The following is a 14,971-nucleotide window of genomic DNA, read 5'->3' as shown; positions in this document are numbered from 1 at the left end:
TATTTATAGAACATGTTGGTAAAGATAACATGTGTAAGATGGGTATGGAGGGATATGGGTCAAACACGGGCAATTGGGACTCGCTTAGTAGTTAAAAAATAGGTGTCATGGACAAGTTGGGCCGAAGGGCCTGTTTCTATGTTGTAAACCTCTATGACTTTATGAACTGATACAAAATATATCCTACTATAAGATGAAGTCACTCCAAGATACCTTAATAGGCAAAACCGTTTCCGGAGTAGATCCAAGCCTTATAAGACTGGGAAAGTCCCCAATTTGGGTCTTGGCTTTGTTTTGAGCTTGCCGATCTTAATCATAACAGCAAAAGGGATGCTAAAAGGTAACTGCCCATTATTTTATACAAATAGTCCCAAGTATGTTCAGGTCTTGCCCCCACAACACTTGCAAATGCAATCTTCATTGTTGCATTGGTCCCAGTAACTCCAGTACCTGGAGCTGGAAGAAGAGTTAACAAGGTACCCGGCCACTGAAACACTGTCGTTTCACTTATCCTCACCCAAGACTTTGATGTAGTTTCCAGCAGAGGTCACTGGAGAGTGATATGAACCCTCGAACCTGCTCCAGCAATAAGATTTTGATTTGATTTTTGATTTATTATTGTCACCTGTATTAACATAGTGAAAAATATTGTTTCTTGCGCGCTATACAAAGCATACCGTTCATAGAGAAGGAAATGAGAGAGTGCAGAATGTAGTGTTACAGTTATAGCTAGAGTGTAGAGAAAGATCAACTTAATGCAAGGTAGGTCCATTCAAAAGTCTGACAGCAGCAGGGAAGAAGCTGTCTTGAGTCGGTTGGTACGTCACCTCAGACTTTTGTATCTTTTTCCCGACATGAGGTGGAAGAGAGAATGTCCGGGGTGCGTGGGGTCCTTAATTATGCTGGCTGCTTTGCCAAGATAAAGGAGAGTGTAGACAGAGTCAATGGTTGGGAGGCTGGTTTGCATAATGGATTGGGCTACATTCATGACCTTTTGTAGTTCCTTGCGGTCTTCGGCAGAGCAGGAGCCATCCCAAGCTGTGATACAACCAGAAAGAATGCTTTCAATGGTACATCTGTAAAAGTTAGTTATCTTAGATTTGATTACCTCAGATTTGAGATTACTGTCAGGTCATGGCTGATCTGATAATAACCTCAAATCTGCATCCTGCCGACCGGATAACCTATCACCCGCTTGCTTACCAATAATCTATCCACCCGTGCCTTAAAAATATTCAACAAATCTGCTTCCATTGCCTTTTTAGGAAGAGTTCTAAACACTCACGATCCTCTGAGTGAAAACGTTTCACCACATCTCCATTTTAAATGGGTAAACCCTTATTTTTAAATAGTGACCCCTAGTTCGAGAATCTCCCGCAAGAGGAAATATCCTTTCCACATCCACCCTGTCAAGATTCCTCAGGATCTTATGTTTCAAATTAAGAGTTGGTTTCTGCTTCTCAACTGTGAGGTGCTGATGGCAATTGCCGTGCTTCATGTGCATCCCTGATTTTAATTGCTCTACCAAAAGCAACTGTACCATCAGTACCACCTGCCTAGGCCCAAAGCTCTGGCTTCCTCCCTAAACCTCAACACTGGACGGCACAATGGTTAGCACTGCTGCCTCAGAGCTCCAGAGACCTGGGTTGAATTCCGGCCTTGAATGACTATCTGTGTGGAGTTTGCATGTTCTCCCAATGTCTGCTTGGGTTTCCTCGGGGTGCTCCAGTTTCCTCCCACAGTCCAAAGGTGTGCAGGCTAAGTGGATTGGCCGTGCTAAATTGCCCCTTAGTGTCCCAAGATGTATAGGGATTAGCAGGGTAGATATGTGGAGTTAGGGGGATAGGGCCTGGGTAAGATGCTCTTTTGGAGGATCAATGGGTCAAATGGCCTCTTCTGCGCTGTAGGGATTCTATGATGATTTCACCTCAATGCCCTCTAAAATGCTTAAACCTATGTCTTTTTGTCATCAGTCCTTGTATATCCTTATGTAGCTTAGTATCAAATTCTGTTTGATAATTACACCTGTGAAGCATCTTTGAACATTTTACCACATTAACGGTACTACATAAATGCGGGTTGTTGTTGCTACCCAAACTATTGACTGCCTGAGACACAGACAGGGGTGGAATCATCTGTTCACAGCGTCACTGCAAAGATTGGAGGAATTTATTTTGTCTCAGCTGCCACGATAGTTGTGCTGCCTTTTCTCCCTTCCGCATCCTCCCCTCTATACACTTTAATACATTTACCCATTACATATGCCAGTTAAGGTTTCTTTAACAGAACAAATTCCTTCTAGGACAGGATAGAGAATGAGACTTTGATGTGTTTCTTGATAAATTGAACATGCATTCACCTCTCATTCAATCATTTTGACTGCTTGCTTCCAGACCTAATTTAACAAAGAAGATGGTTTTCTTTGATTAACTGTTAGCTTTTCCCTTGCCTTTGGAAGGATCGAGAATTACTACCTGCGCTGATGCTGCCTCTCCATATTGCAGCAATGCATAGTCTCTCTATCAGGACATGTGTCTGTTAAATCAGGAGTGAAGAGCCAGCCAAGGCAGGTAACCCCGGATTATATTTGACAGGCAGAGACAGGAAACAAAGTTTCAATGTGAACTGAATTCCATCCATTACGACAAATGCATTTGTATAAAAGTCAATTCAGTGTCAAAACAGAAAAGGCTAGAAAGTATACAACAATAGATAATTCTGAAAATGGGCTTCAAGTGTTAGCCTTCCTCCCCTGGTGAGAAAATGCAGCCCCTGTATTAGATAAGGCTCTGATCAGAAGGAAAGTGGAACACACTTTTTAAGCCATTTATTTTCTTCCTTGGAAGCAGAGGTATGATTTGTTTATTAATCACAAGTAAGCTTACATTAACATTGCAATGAAGTTACTGTGAAAATCCCTTAGTCACCACACTCCGGCGTCTGTTCGGGTACATTGAGGAGAATTTTGCACCCTAACCAGCACGTCTTCGAATTGTGGGAGGAAACCGGAGCACCCAGAGGAAACCCACAGACACAGGGAGAACGTGCAACTTCACACAGTCAGTGACCCCAAGCCAGGAATCGAACCCGGGTCCCTACCACTGTGATGCAGCAGTGCTGACCACTGTGCTGCCCCATCTGAAGACATTCCTCCTAAAATCATTAACAATTTATCATCTGTGAATTTTCTAAGGCGCCTAAAGAGACACAAAGCACAGCCAGAAAAAGAAATAGGGTGTTGTGAGAAATTTCCATTAAATCAGTCACTGCATTCTGAAAGGTTACAGTTAACACTGGATGTTTGAAATCACCTGTCAGTGTGTTCAGCTCCACACCTAAATATTATCCTTCAAGCTTCTTTACCTTTGCTCTGCCTCACAATTCCAATAGAAATTAATCTGGGGGCTGCTTTACACAAACTGAAAAACATACTTTGGATGTCATTTGTCCTTTTCTCCCTCTGGAGATCCCGGCCTATTTATAACTGCAGCCACCACAGCTGACACACACACACACACAGATCTGCTTCACAGGTATGTTAAAAGTAGAATTGCTACGGTGGTAAATTGAATCCGACTGGGCCATTGGTCATGGGAGATGGCTCGGAGAAAATACTTTCCTCTTTCAGTAGGAAGGTATAAATTATCATTTATATTACAAAAAGTGAGACACCCACTCGAAACAAATTCTTGCAACGACTCCAGCGCACTGTATCTGTGCCTCCGATTGACAATTATTCAATTAATACCCAAATGGCCCACAGCATGGGGTTATCTAGAAGATTGCGTTTTGATGAACAGTCAAAATAAAAATTCAATCAGTAAGTTCAGTTCAGTCTTCATGGGTTTATAATCAATTATATAATCTGTATTATAAAGAGCTACTTATCAATCACCCAGAGAAATTCTGGAGGTTGATTTAAAAACATTAGATGATTTGCTATGCTCATGAAGATTGAGAAATAGGACAGGTGCTTTTTTTTTGTGCCCATTATTGGCATCATGTCCTCCCAGGTTAGACATAGTAGCACAAACCGGATGCAGGTTAGAACTCAAGAGTAGAGCAAGTGGGAGAATGGTTATCATTTCCCTTTTTTGCATACTCTAGGTGCCAATTGGTTCCACATTACAAATGTTTCTTTGCAGTGGACTTGTGTCCATTAGTAACTGCATTCACCACCAGTGAGGCTCGTATGAGGAGCGGTTATTTTTTCCCTGGTATTGTCTGCATCAAATTGCAAGCCTTGAGGTACCATTCTCACTCCCAAAAACCCGCAGGTTTTTTCTATTAGTGTCTGCTCTCATTTCTGATGAAAAGTTATCGACCTGAAACGTAAATTGCTTCTCTCTACAAATGCTGCCAGATCGGCAGGGCATTTCCAGCAGTTTCAATTTTTAATTTCCGTTCTCATTTACTTTGCTGCTGCAATTCTGTTCCCCGCTGATGGTATCAATGTTGGCTTTCTGTGGAGCAGTTACCACCTTATGTTGGATATACATAGCAGATGGATTAAAAGTTTGTATTCTGGATGTAATCCCACAGTATTTCATTTAGAGCGTCGAATGGTTCCCATTTCCTGTCACTCTGAAGATGCTGCCTTGTTGCTGAGGTTCTGTTTCCCAGGTACCAGAAGAAAGAGATCTTCCCCACTGTGATCGCAGACTGTTATTAGTAGGCCCTTCAATTGTGGAGAATTACTGTCCTCCAGAAACATCCCAGAGCCTTATTTGCTGCATCAATAATTGTTCAAACAATTTAATCCTTGAGAACTGTGATTGCTCCCCAATTACTTTCTGTTCAGGGTCTGTCGACTACATTGTTCATATCATTTATACTTTTTGTTATCTATACCTACAAGCATTAGCTTGTCTATCTAGATTTAAATACATCCGAGCCAAATAGTTGGCCCAAGTTTCTGCAAGGGTAATCAGTCTTCCTTTCTGCTTGTTACACGTCCACAAATCAGCAAATCTAATGCCATCGCTGTCCATCTCAAATCACTAATTTGTAACTATCTTGGGAGCCATAACACATCCCCGTAAAGTGCCACTGATTACTTTCCCTCAGCCAAAGTATTTCCCACTTACCCCTAACTCTGCCTTTAGTTGCTGAATCACTTTTTAATCTTTTCAGTAAATTTGTTAACTATTCTTCTATTTGCCTTATAAGAAAGGCTTTGTTAAATGTTATTTGAAATTTGGTTAACTGCGCTTGTTCTTGACTTATTTACCTTTGTAGTTAGAGAATTTTTAAACAAAGGTTTCCCCTCATAATATTGAACTTATAAACTTTGTGTAGGTTCAGCTGCTACTCTACAATAGGAAGAATGAAACAAATCCCAGCAGTAAAACATCACTTGAAGATTGTAGTCAGCATTAGCGCAAGATTAATCTGATGCTGAATTATATTTAAAATAACTGCATAGTTGAACGTCCGCAGCATTTGTGGCTCATTTTCAAAAAGTTTATTTAAAAATGTCAGATATTCCAGATATGTACAAGATTCTCAAGAAACAAAATGACTGAACTCAAATACGAGGCACAGAGTAGATTGCAAACATTGTGATGGGAGCAGAGATTCTAAATGCTTCTGTCAATCAAACCACACAGTCAGATTAGCATAAATAGCAACAAAAGCACTAGCCATTCCAAGTGTGCGAACTGTGTTACATGATCGGTTACTCCAGTAACTGCAGAGATACAGCAATTCCAATTTTGTCTTAGTTGATGATCACATTCTGGAATGCCCCAAATGGAATGTGGGTCCGTGCCTGTGATTTTTCCGACACAGAGCTCCTGACTTCAATGCAACACTGTGGAAAGTTGTCAAGTAACAGGCAACATCCCCACAGGAAGAGGGGAGCCAGGATTCCTTGTAAACTCTTAAATTCTATATGAATTTCAGGATAACTACACTTGCTTAACAGTATTATTGTTTGGTCAGAGATCAGAGGGTTGACCTGCAGTTGTGGTGATATTCCACACCTGGGTACCACCACCCTAGGTGACAAAATGAGTGCATGAAAAAGACAGCAAATGTGAGTTGTGCTTCAAATACAAAGCTTAGGCTTTCAGGTTCAATCAGAACTTCACAATCTGCACAGAATTGGAAACTATTACGTTTGTATTTGAACGTCCCAGCCTTCTGTCTATGAGGCCTCGTGTATGTACCACAGAGCTTAAGGCCAGAGGTGAGGTTTAAAGCCATGTTTCCTTTAGTTTGCCTACACAAGATACTCACACAACAGATCTTAACCCCAATGTGGTGACAGGAGAACAATCTTTTCCATATCTTATAGTTCACAAAGTTCAAACAGGACAAACTGATGAAGAGGATTTAGAAGCATAAAAGGATTCAAGGGGCCACATGTGGAATAAACATGTAGGGCAGTAATGCACTTACAAACAGATTCGCAAAATACAAACCATACAAAAGGTAAAAGGAATATTGTCCCCCAATCCCAAAATTGAGTGAATTGGGAAAATTTATACTGGGACCGTGACTAGTGTAGAGGATAGAATGAACATAGTTAACAGGCCAACAAGGGCAGTATAAAAGGAGATCGAGAATCATCTGACTTAAGTGGTCCTGACTCTGCGAGTGGGAAGACACCCAGGGCACAAACACCCCCGACCTCTGAATTCAGCCAAATACTTCAAATTAAACAGACTCCTAAATGGGGCCACAACTGGAAGTACTCAAGGGTACCAGTTCATTTTACCAAGTCTATGGATGTCTGTATTGATACCAATAAAAACCTGACGCTGGATGCTGCATAATTTGCAGCATTTTCTCGCCCCATCTCTGCTACTTATGTCTGTTTGGTCAGAACTTGCACTGAAAAATCATACAAGTCTCTATTGATCTTTTTCAGAGTTTTCACTTCATCTTCCAGCTCAGCCACTCTCATTTTTGTGTTCTCTCCATCTCCCAGCATATGCTGCAAAGGAAAAGAAAAATGTATCTGAACAATGCATTACAAACTTTGCCATATTTTTATATTAATGGTAAATGTTTAAATGGGTCATTTGAAAATATAATATTGACTAAAATCACAAAGATGGAAATCAAATCAAATTGAATCAGGCAAGTGTCAAAACCAGGCTGATCTTTTGCATTTACCTTGCAGACTTTGCACCCAAAACAATCTCACAACATTTAAGAAGCATTTAGATGAGCACTTGAAACGCCATAGCATATAAGGTTATGGACCAAGTGCTGGAAAATAGGATTAGAATAGATAGATATTTGATGGCCAGCACAGACACGATGGGCTGAAGGGCCTCTTTTTATGCTGTAAAATTCTATTACATTAATCTAGTATTTCTCCTTAAAGATGCTGACAGACTTGCTGTTAATTTCCAGAATGCTGCTTTTGTTGCATGAGAAACTATTCTTCAGTCAGTAGAAAAATATTGGAAAAAAATTGGTCTCCATGTGGGATATAATGGCTGTCGAGAGAGCTTTTGACTCAATGGACTCTGCCAAGCAACTTATATTCAGAAACCTATGGGAAGGATATCAGCAGTGTTTTACAAGCTTGGTGGAGAAGGGAAGGCCAAGGAATAGGAGGTGTTCCACAGTTGAAATCCTAGATGTCAGTTAGATGAAGCTTGATCTCAACGCATCAAACAAAGGTGAAAGGAATAACGTCCCCCGATTCCAAAATTGAGTGATTCTGGAAAATTTATACTGGGACTGTCACTAGTATGAGGTTAGAATGAGCATAGTTAACAGGTCAACATAGTGTGGATATAGGAAGGATGACTATTGTGTGGGACACATTATTTAGAGCTAAAAAAGCAATAATATAATTAAAAATTTTCAATGCTTTCGCTAAGATGGAGAGACAAAAAACACAGATGGGAAGAGCAATGTTGGTGGAGAAAAGTATCAAATTACCAGAGAAACAGTTAATGTTTCAAGTCCAATATTACTCCCAAAGAGTCACATTGGACTCAAAATGTTAACTCTGTTTCCCTCTTCACAGATGCTACCAGACATACTGAGGTTTTCCAGCACTTTATTCTTCTAGTGACAGAGGGATGCTGGAAAAGTCATCAAAGTGTAGAGTTTTGCATGCATGATGTGCCTTCACTGAAAGGTTCCACCCCCCCCCCCCCCACAAGTTATTCTTGTATTGTTCAACTGATGACACACTTTCTTGCTCATCCAATAATTCACTAATCAGATATTTTGGTTCAAGAAATATATTTTCATATGGTAAGTTTGATATTCCTCACGGTGAGAGGAAATGCAATGCCTTCTTATTTCAGAGACCCATGATCAGCAACAAGCTCTCCCAGGTTACGTGTGGCACCTTCCACATTACCCATCAAGCACATCATAGGTTCGTTGAAACTCCCAGATGAAGAATGGAGCTCCCTTTCCGCTCCAGTAATAAACCTTAGGCTTAACCTCAGAATGGTGCCGACTGCAACACATGATATTTTTCCATTGCCATGTAAACCATTGTGTGTTTATCAGTGAGATTGTCCGTCAATGCTGAATTAGAGCCTGTGGGCCAACGTCTAGTACGAAGCGGATTGAAACTGAAAAAACTCATTTCAAAAATAATCTTTGGAATCAACAGAGGAAAAATCTGGCAGAGAGTTTAAACTGCACGTGACAAAGAACCTATTATAAAACTAAACCAACCTTATCTGCAGCAGTGCACATAACAGAATACAACTCCTCAGCTTTTTCCAGGTAACTTTCCTGAGCCTCCTGTTGAAAAAGAGAGGAAAAGAAAATCAACATTGAATTTTAAGTGATTTACACTCTAATTGTGAGGAGAATTACTCCAAGGAGCTGTTGCAAGATGCATTATACTCAGCAGAAAATGCCCAGATCACTGAACAGGCTATAAATTACAGTCAGACATGGACATCTTGCTGAACAATGTTTGGATGCTGGTGACGTGATTGTTTGCTGCTTGGAAACAATCTTTAACACCTTAAGATGCATCTTGAAGCTGATGGGGTGAGAGATGAGCTCCTTCAAGTGGTTTCACAAATTTCTGCTCAAGTTGAATCTCACTGTGATCACTCTGGTTATGTTGTTACTCCAGCAAGAATCGGCACCCCAGTCAGTACTGTACCCCTGCAAAAGTGTGCACAGTAAGCTATACTGGAAGCTCCAGAGTTTTGAACGCTTTTTGGGAAAGAATAAATAAATTACAATTAGAGATGACACAATGAATTTTGATTTCAACACAAGAGGAGGAAAGAGACAGCGACATTTGGAGTTAAAGAGGAACAAGAGGAGAAAGCTGAGAGAAGCAATGGCCACAGTAATATTGATTGAACAGAAAAAAAGGGAAGTTTGTGACAGGTTGGAACAGAGAGAAAAGTATGAGCCTCCGTAGAGACCAGTAATCTTTAAAGATTTCTGAACTTTCAGCTATTAGCTGAAAGAATGACCTGGCATTTTAAAGCTTTTATTGTAACAAATGACTAAAAAAAACTATTGGCTGAACACTATTCTTTTTGTAAGCAATTATGCCATAGCTACAGAAAGTGTTCCCCAAGTATATTTATCACCTATGGCAGACACTGCAGAATTACAGTCCTTTTAGCAAACAGTCCACATCTGCTCCCAGCTTCCTGCATCCTTGCAAGTAACCACCTTCAGGCACATTCCTTAGTTTTCGGAGAGTTTGTTAAATCCTCCACCAGCAGTAATCCTGATCCAATGATTCTTCTTCCCCATGTCAAAATAAATCTCCCAGAATCATCTGAAGGCTGCAGGACCTGTGTTTTCAACTAGAGACTTGGCTTTGTCTTGCATCCGGCTGTGATAGCTCGCAAAATTAAGTGGCCCTTTTTCCTGCTGACTCCACAGAACTATGCTGTCTGTCGGTGAAGTTCTCTGATCTCAAAAACGGCTTCCTCTGCCCTCTTTCCCAAGGCAACAGAAATGTGTTGTATCTAGGTGGAAATGCTAATTAGTTATTCTTGACTTCAACTGCCTTTTATTTTAGTAAATAGATTGTCTAAGCACCACTGTTAACAGCCCAATACCAACACCTTTGTGGGACTTTGGGAGACTCGGGGTCTAATCTTGGTAAACCCAGAGCATGGTGTCATTGCCTCCAAGCACAAATACCTTGCCCCCCTCCCAGCAAGACAATCTAAGTGTTCCTTTGATTTCAAATAATCAAACTTATATCAAGCCTTATAATAATAAGACTTACTGTTGGGGAAGACTGTAAAACATGTCACATGTTCACCCTATGTTTAAACCTACAGTCCCAAAATATAATAACCTAAATAAACCTCATCAGGTTTCTGACCAGACTGTCATGCAGGGTACCTATAATGCAAAGAGAGAAATGGGGACAGGGAAGCAATCCGATTAGAGTGGGAATGTATAAACGTGAATTTGAGTTCATTAATCTCATAGGAATGCAATTTTATGAAACTGCATTGAACGTTAATAAACTTCAGCATTGATTGCTTTTAATTTTGAAACAACCTCCTGAGGGCTTTGGATCCATTCAATATTCACAGTAAACGTTAACTCTCTCTCAGTAAGCAATCCTTTAATGTTTTTCCCCAATTTACTCCCCTCTCCTGAAGGGACTGGGGTGTGCGGGGAAGCTTGGCTATTTTTTGTAGATAGCTATGGGGCATGTTTCAATCGAGTCTCATCTTGTCTGAAATACATTTTCTAGCAAGGTGTCACTAGATAACAATCATGGAACATCCTGACTGCTATTTTAACTCCTAGCCCAGTGGCCTTGTAGTTCGGTGAACTTGGATCCTACTGCTCAGATGGTTTAGTGCCACATTTAGCAATGTATTGACTCAAGAGGCAACCCTTTAGTAATAGCAATCAGCCCTATGGTTTTTCCATAAACTGTCTCCGACGCTTAAATTTCTTGGTGAGAACTGAACACAGTGCTCAAGATGTAATCTGACCACAACACTGCAAAGTTTAATTATAACTTTTTTGGCTTTCACCCTATTATTGCGCCTGTACATAACTCAGCATTCTGCTTTAATGATGGTTACACTGTGGTGATTGGATGTTTTGACTTAAAGGCACCATATCCCTAAGAGCACGAGAAAGAGCAAGACTGAGAGCAGAGCCAGGAGGGTAAAAGAGCGCGAGGAACAGGGAGATTGAGAGTGGAACTGGGAGATAAAGGAGTGGGGGGTGGCGGCAGCACTGTTGTCAGTATTCAGTGGACAACAGGATTTGGAGAAAATCAAGTGTGACATCATATGGAACTAGATAAGTGTTTGGCTGGTGAGTATCTTACTTGTTTAGCTTATTTTCTGTGTGGAGTTGTGTGTGTGGAGTTTGCACATTCTCCTAGTGTCTGCGTGGGTTTCCTCCGGGTGCTCCGGTTTCCTTCCACAGTCCAGAGATGTGTGGGTTAGGTTGATTGGCCATGCTAAAAATTGCCCTTAGCGTCCTGAGATGGGTAGGTTAGAGGGATTAGTGGGTAAATATGTAGGAATATGGGGGTAGGGCCTGGGTGGGATTGTGGTCGGTGCAGACTCGATGGGCCGAATGGCCTCTTTCTGTACTGTAGGGTTTCTATTTCATTTCTATTTATCTTTTAATACTGTACAACTTATTGGTAACTGTAAGGATGTTTTCATAATAAGATTGATTTAAATTAACTAGTGTTTAAACTATAAGAAATAAAATAAGATCCCGAGAATATATTTAATATCCTTTAATCTAGAGGAAGTAAAGGGAGTAGTGCAAGTCATGGCAGGGCAACTCGGCCATGTTGGAAGCTCCTCTTGGGAGATGTGGAAAGTCAGGGACACTTCCATTGTTCATGGCAACCATGTGTGCAGGAAGTGCCTCCCGCTGCAGGAAGTGCCTCCCGCTGCAGGAAGTGCCTCCCGCTGCAGGAAGTGCCTCCCGCTGCAGATACTCCAATTCCGTGTTTCAGAGCTGGAGTTGTGGCTGGGGTCACTGTGGAACATCCACAAGGCTGAGCACCTTGTGGATAGCACATAAAGTGAGGTAGTCACACCACAGCTAAAGCATCTGCAGATAAAGAGTGCACAGACAGAAAGGGAATGGGTGACTGCCACTCAGAGCAAAAGCACTAGACAGGGTTTGCAAGATCCCCATGGGTCTATCACCTTCTCCAACAGATTATCCATTTTGGATACTGTTGGGGGAAGATGCTTTCTCAGGGGAATGCAGCAAAAGCCAAATCCATGACACCCTTAGAGGCTTAGCCGCACAGGGGGAGGGGGAGTGGTAGGGGATCTATCATATGGGGAACAGATAGATGTTTCTGTGGATGCAGACTTGACAACTAGATTGTATGTTGCTTCCTTGGTGCCAGGGTCAAGGATGTCTCTGAGCAGCTGCAGGACATTCTGAAGCGGGAAGGTGAACAGCCAGAGGTCGTGGTCCATATCAGTACCGATGACATTGGTAAAAAGAGATGAGGTCCTGCAATATAGGGTGCTAGGAAATAAATCCAAAAGCAGAACTTCTAAGGCAGCAATCTCAGAATTATTTCCAATGCCACATATTAGCAAGATCAGGAATAGGAGAATAGCTTAGATGAATGCAAGGCTGGAGAGATGGTGTAGGAAGGAGAGATTTAGATTCCTGAAGCACCGGGACGGATTCTGGGTAGGATGGAATCTGTACAAGCTGGACAGTTTGTATCCCAGCAGGACCTGGCCCAATATCTTCACAGGGATATTCACTAGTACAGTGGGGGAAGGTTTAAACTAGAGTGGCAGGGGGATGGGAACCTGAGTGGGTAGACACAAGAGAGGGAAACAAAGAAAGGGAGGATAGAAAAGCAGAAAGCAAAAATGGATGGCAAAGGAAACAAGGGCTAGCTGCGAATAGTGCAATAGTACAAAAAATGTGTAAAAATGTTAAAAAGACAAATCTAAAGGCACTGTATCTGAATGCGTGGAGAATTCACAATAAGGTAGATGAATTAACAGCAAAAATAGGTGTAAATGAATATGAATGCAATTACAAAAACATAGCTGCAGGGTGACCAAGGCTGGAGACTGAATATCCAAGGGTATTCGATGCTTAGGAAGGACAGGTGAAAAGGAAAAAGGAGGCGAGGTGGTGTTAAGGTCGAAATTAATGCAACAGTGAGAGAGGATATTGGCTCAAAAAATCTAGATGTAAATCAGTCTAGGTGGAGCTAAGAAGCAACAAGGGATGGAAAACATGGGTGGGAGTTGTCTCGAGGCCTCCAAATTGTAGTGATAATGTAAGGGAAGGCATTAAACAGGAAATTAGAGCTGCATGTAACAAGGGTTTTACAGTAATCCTGGGAGATTTTAATCTGCATATAAAATTGGCAAACCGAATTAGCAATAATAGTGTGGCGGATGAATTCCTGGAGTGAGCACCACATTTTCTTTTTAGACCAGTACGTTGAGGAACCGACTAGAGAGCAGGCTATCCTACATTTAACATTGTGCAATGATAAGGGGTTCATTAATAATCTTGTTGAGGGGGTCCCTTAGGGAAGAGTGACCATGATATGGTCAGGAGGTTCTGTGGAACAAAGAGCTTGGCGTGTTAATCCATAGGTCTCTGAAGTGGAAGGGCATGTTAGTAAGGTGGTGAAAAAGGCATATGGGACATACATTACAAAAGGCATATGAGGCATACATTACAAAGTAAGAAGTCTCACAACACCAGGTTAAAGTCCAACAGGTTTATTTGGTAGCAAATACCATAAGCTTTCGGAGCACTGCTCCTTCGTCAGATGGAGTGGAAATCTTTTTCCACTGCATCTGACGAAGGAGCAGTGCTCCGAATAAACCTGTTGGACTTTAACCTGGTGTTGTGAGACTTCTTACTGTGCTTACCCCAGTCCAACGCCGGCATCTCCACATCATACATTACAAAAGCAGGGAAGTCATGCTGGAGTTGTATAGTACTTTGGTGAGGCCACTGCTAGAGTACCCTGGCTAATCCACCTAATTTACCCATTGTTTGACACTAATAGGCAATTTAGCATGACCAAATCACCTAACCTGCACATCTTTGGACAGGAGGAAACTGGAGCACCCAGAGAAAACCCATGCAGACATGAGAATGTGCAAACTCCACACAGTCACCAAGACTGGAATCAAACCCGGGTACCTGGCATTGTGAGGCCACAGTGCAAACCACTGTGGCACCCTGAAGAGAAAGAGGATTTGAGTACTAAGCGAGGATGTCTTACAGCAGCTGTACAGGGCCTTGGTGAGACCACACCCGGAGTATTGCGTGACGTTTTGGTCTCCTTGCCTAATGATTGCTGTATGAGGAGCACCTGGGTCAACTAGGCCTGTATTCACTGCAGTTTAGAGGAATAAGAGGGGATCTCATTGAAACATAAAAATTTGACAGGGTTGGACAGGCTGGATGCAGGGATAATGTTTCCGCTGGCTGGGGGTGGATTCTTGAATAAGGGGTCACAGTCTGAGGACACGGGGGCAGGCCATGAAAAACTGAGATTAGGAGGAATTTATTCAGAGGATGGAGAACCTGTGGAACTCTCTACCAGAGAGGGCTGTATCATTGAATCTATTTACGAAAGAAATAGATAAATTTCTAGAATTAAAGACAACAAGATCAGCAGGATGAGTATGGCGTTGAGATAGAGGATCAGCCATGGTCATATTGAATGGTGGAGCAGGCTCGAAGGGCCAAATGGCCTGCTCCTGATCCTATTTTCTACATTTCTATGTCATTTAAATTCATGCACTTTTTTCCTCCTACATGAAGCACTTTGTCTGTGATGAATTTCGCTTCCAATACATTTTGTAGTCCCTAAACTGCAATAAGTTTCTGAATCCAAGTGATTTAGGTAAACTAGAAATAGTAGGAATTCCCTCTTCACATTGTCCCAGATATAACTCGTCTGAAACCAGCTATTTTCTAACATTCAACCAATATGTTATCCATTCCTAAATGTATACAGTGAGTCCCACTATTTTGAGCGTAACTAAAATTCCCTTTTTGT

At 41.6% G+C, this 14,971-nt stretch overlaps 1 protein-coding gene across 1 annotated transcript in view; it reads right to left on the bottom strand.

Annotated features, from left to right (window-relative positions):
• Positions 1 to 5,444: 5,444 nt before the first annotated feature.
• Positions 5,445 to 14,971, bottom strand: part of wdr18 (WD repeat domain 18) — a 195,476-nt gene continuing 185,949 nt past the window's right edge. Inside the window, exons 9-10 of the mRNA XM_078198090.1 lie at positions 8,659 to 8,727; positions 5,445 to 6,940 (exon numbers count right to left, since the gene is read on the bottom strand). Coding sequence (XP_078054216.1) covers positions 6,812 to 6,940; positions 8,659 to 8,727 — 198 coding nt within the window. The 3' untranslated portion in view covers positions 5,445 to 6,811. The remainder of the gene's footprint in view (positions 6,941 to 8,658; positions 8,728 to 14,971) is intronic.

The sequence above is a fragment of the Mustelus asterias genome, chromosome 26 (genome assembly GCF_964213995.1).
Source record: "Mustelus asterias chromosome 26, sMusAst1.hap1.1, whole genome shotgun sequence".
Taxonomy (NCBI): domain Eukaryota; kingdom Metazoa; phylum Chordata; class Chondrichthyes; order Carcharhiniformes; family Triakidae; genus Mustelus; species Mustelus asterias.
This window is presented reverse-complemented; position numbering and strand designations above follow the sequence as displayed.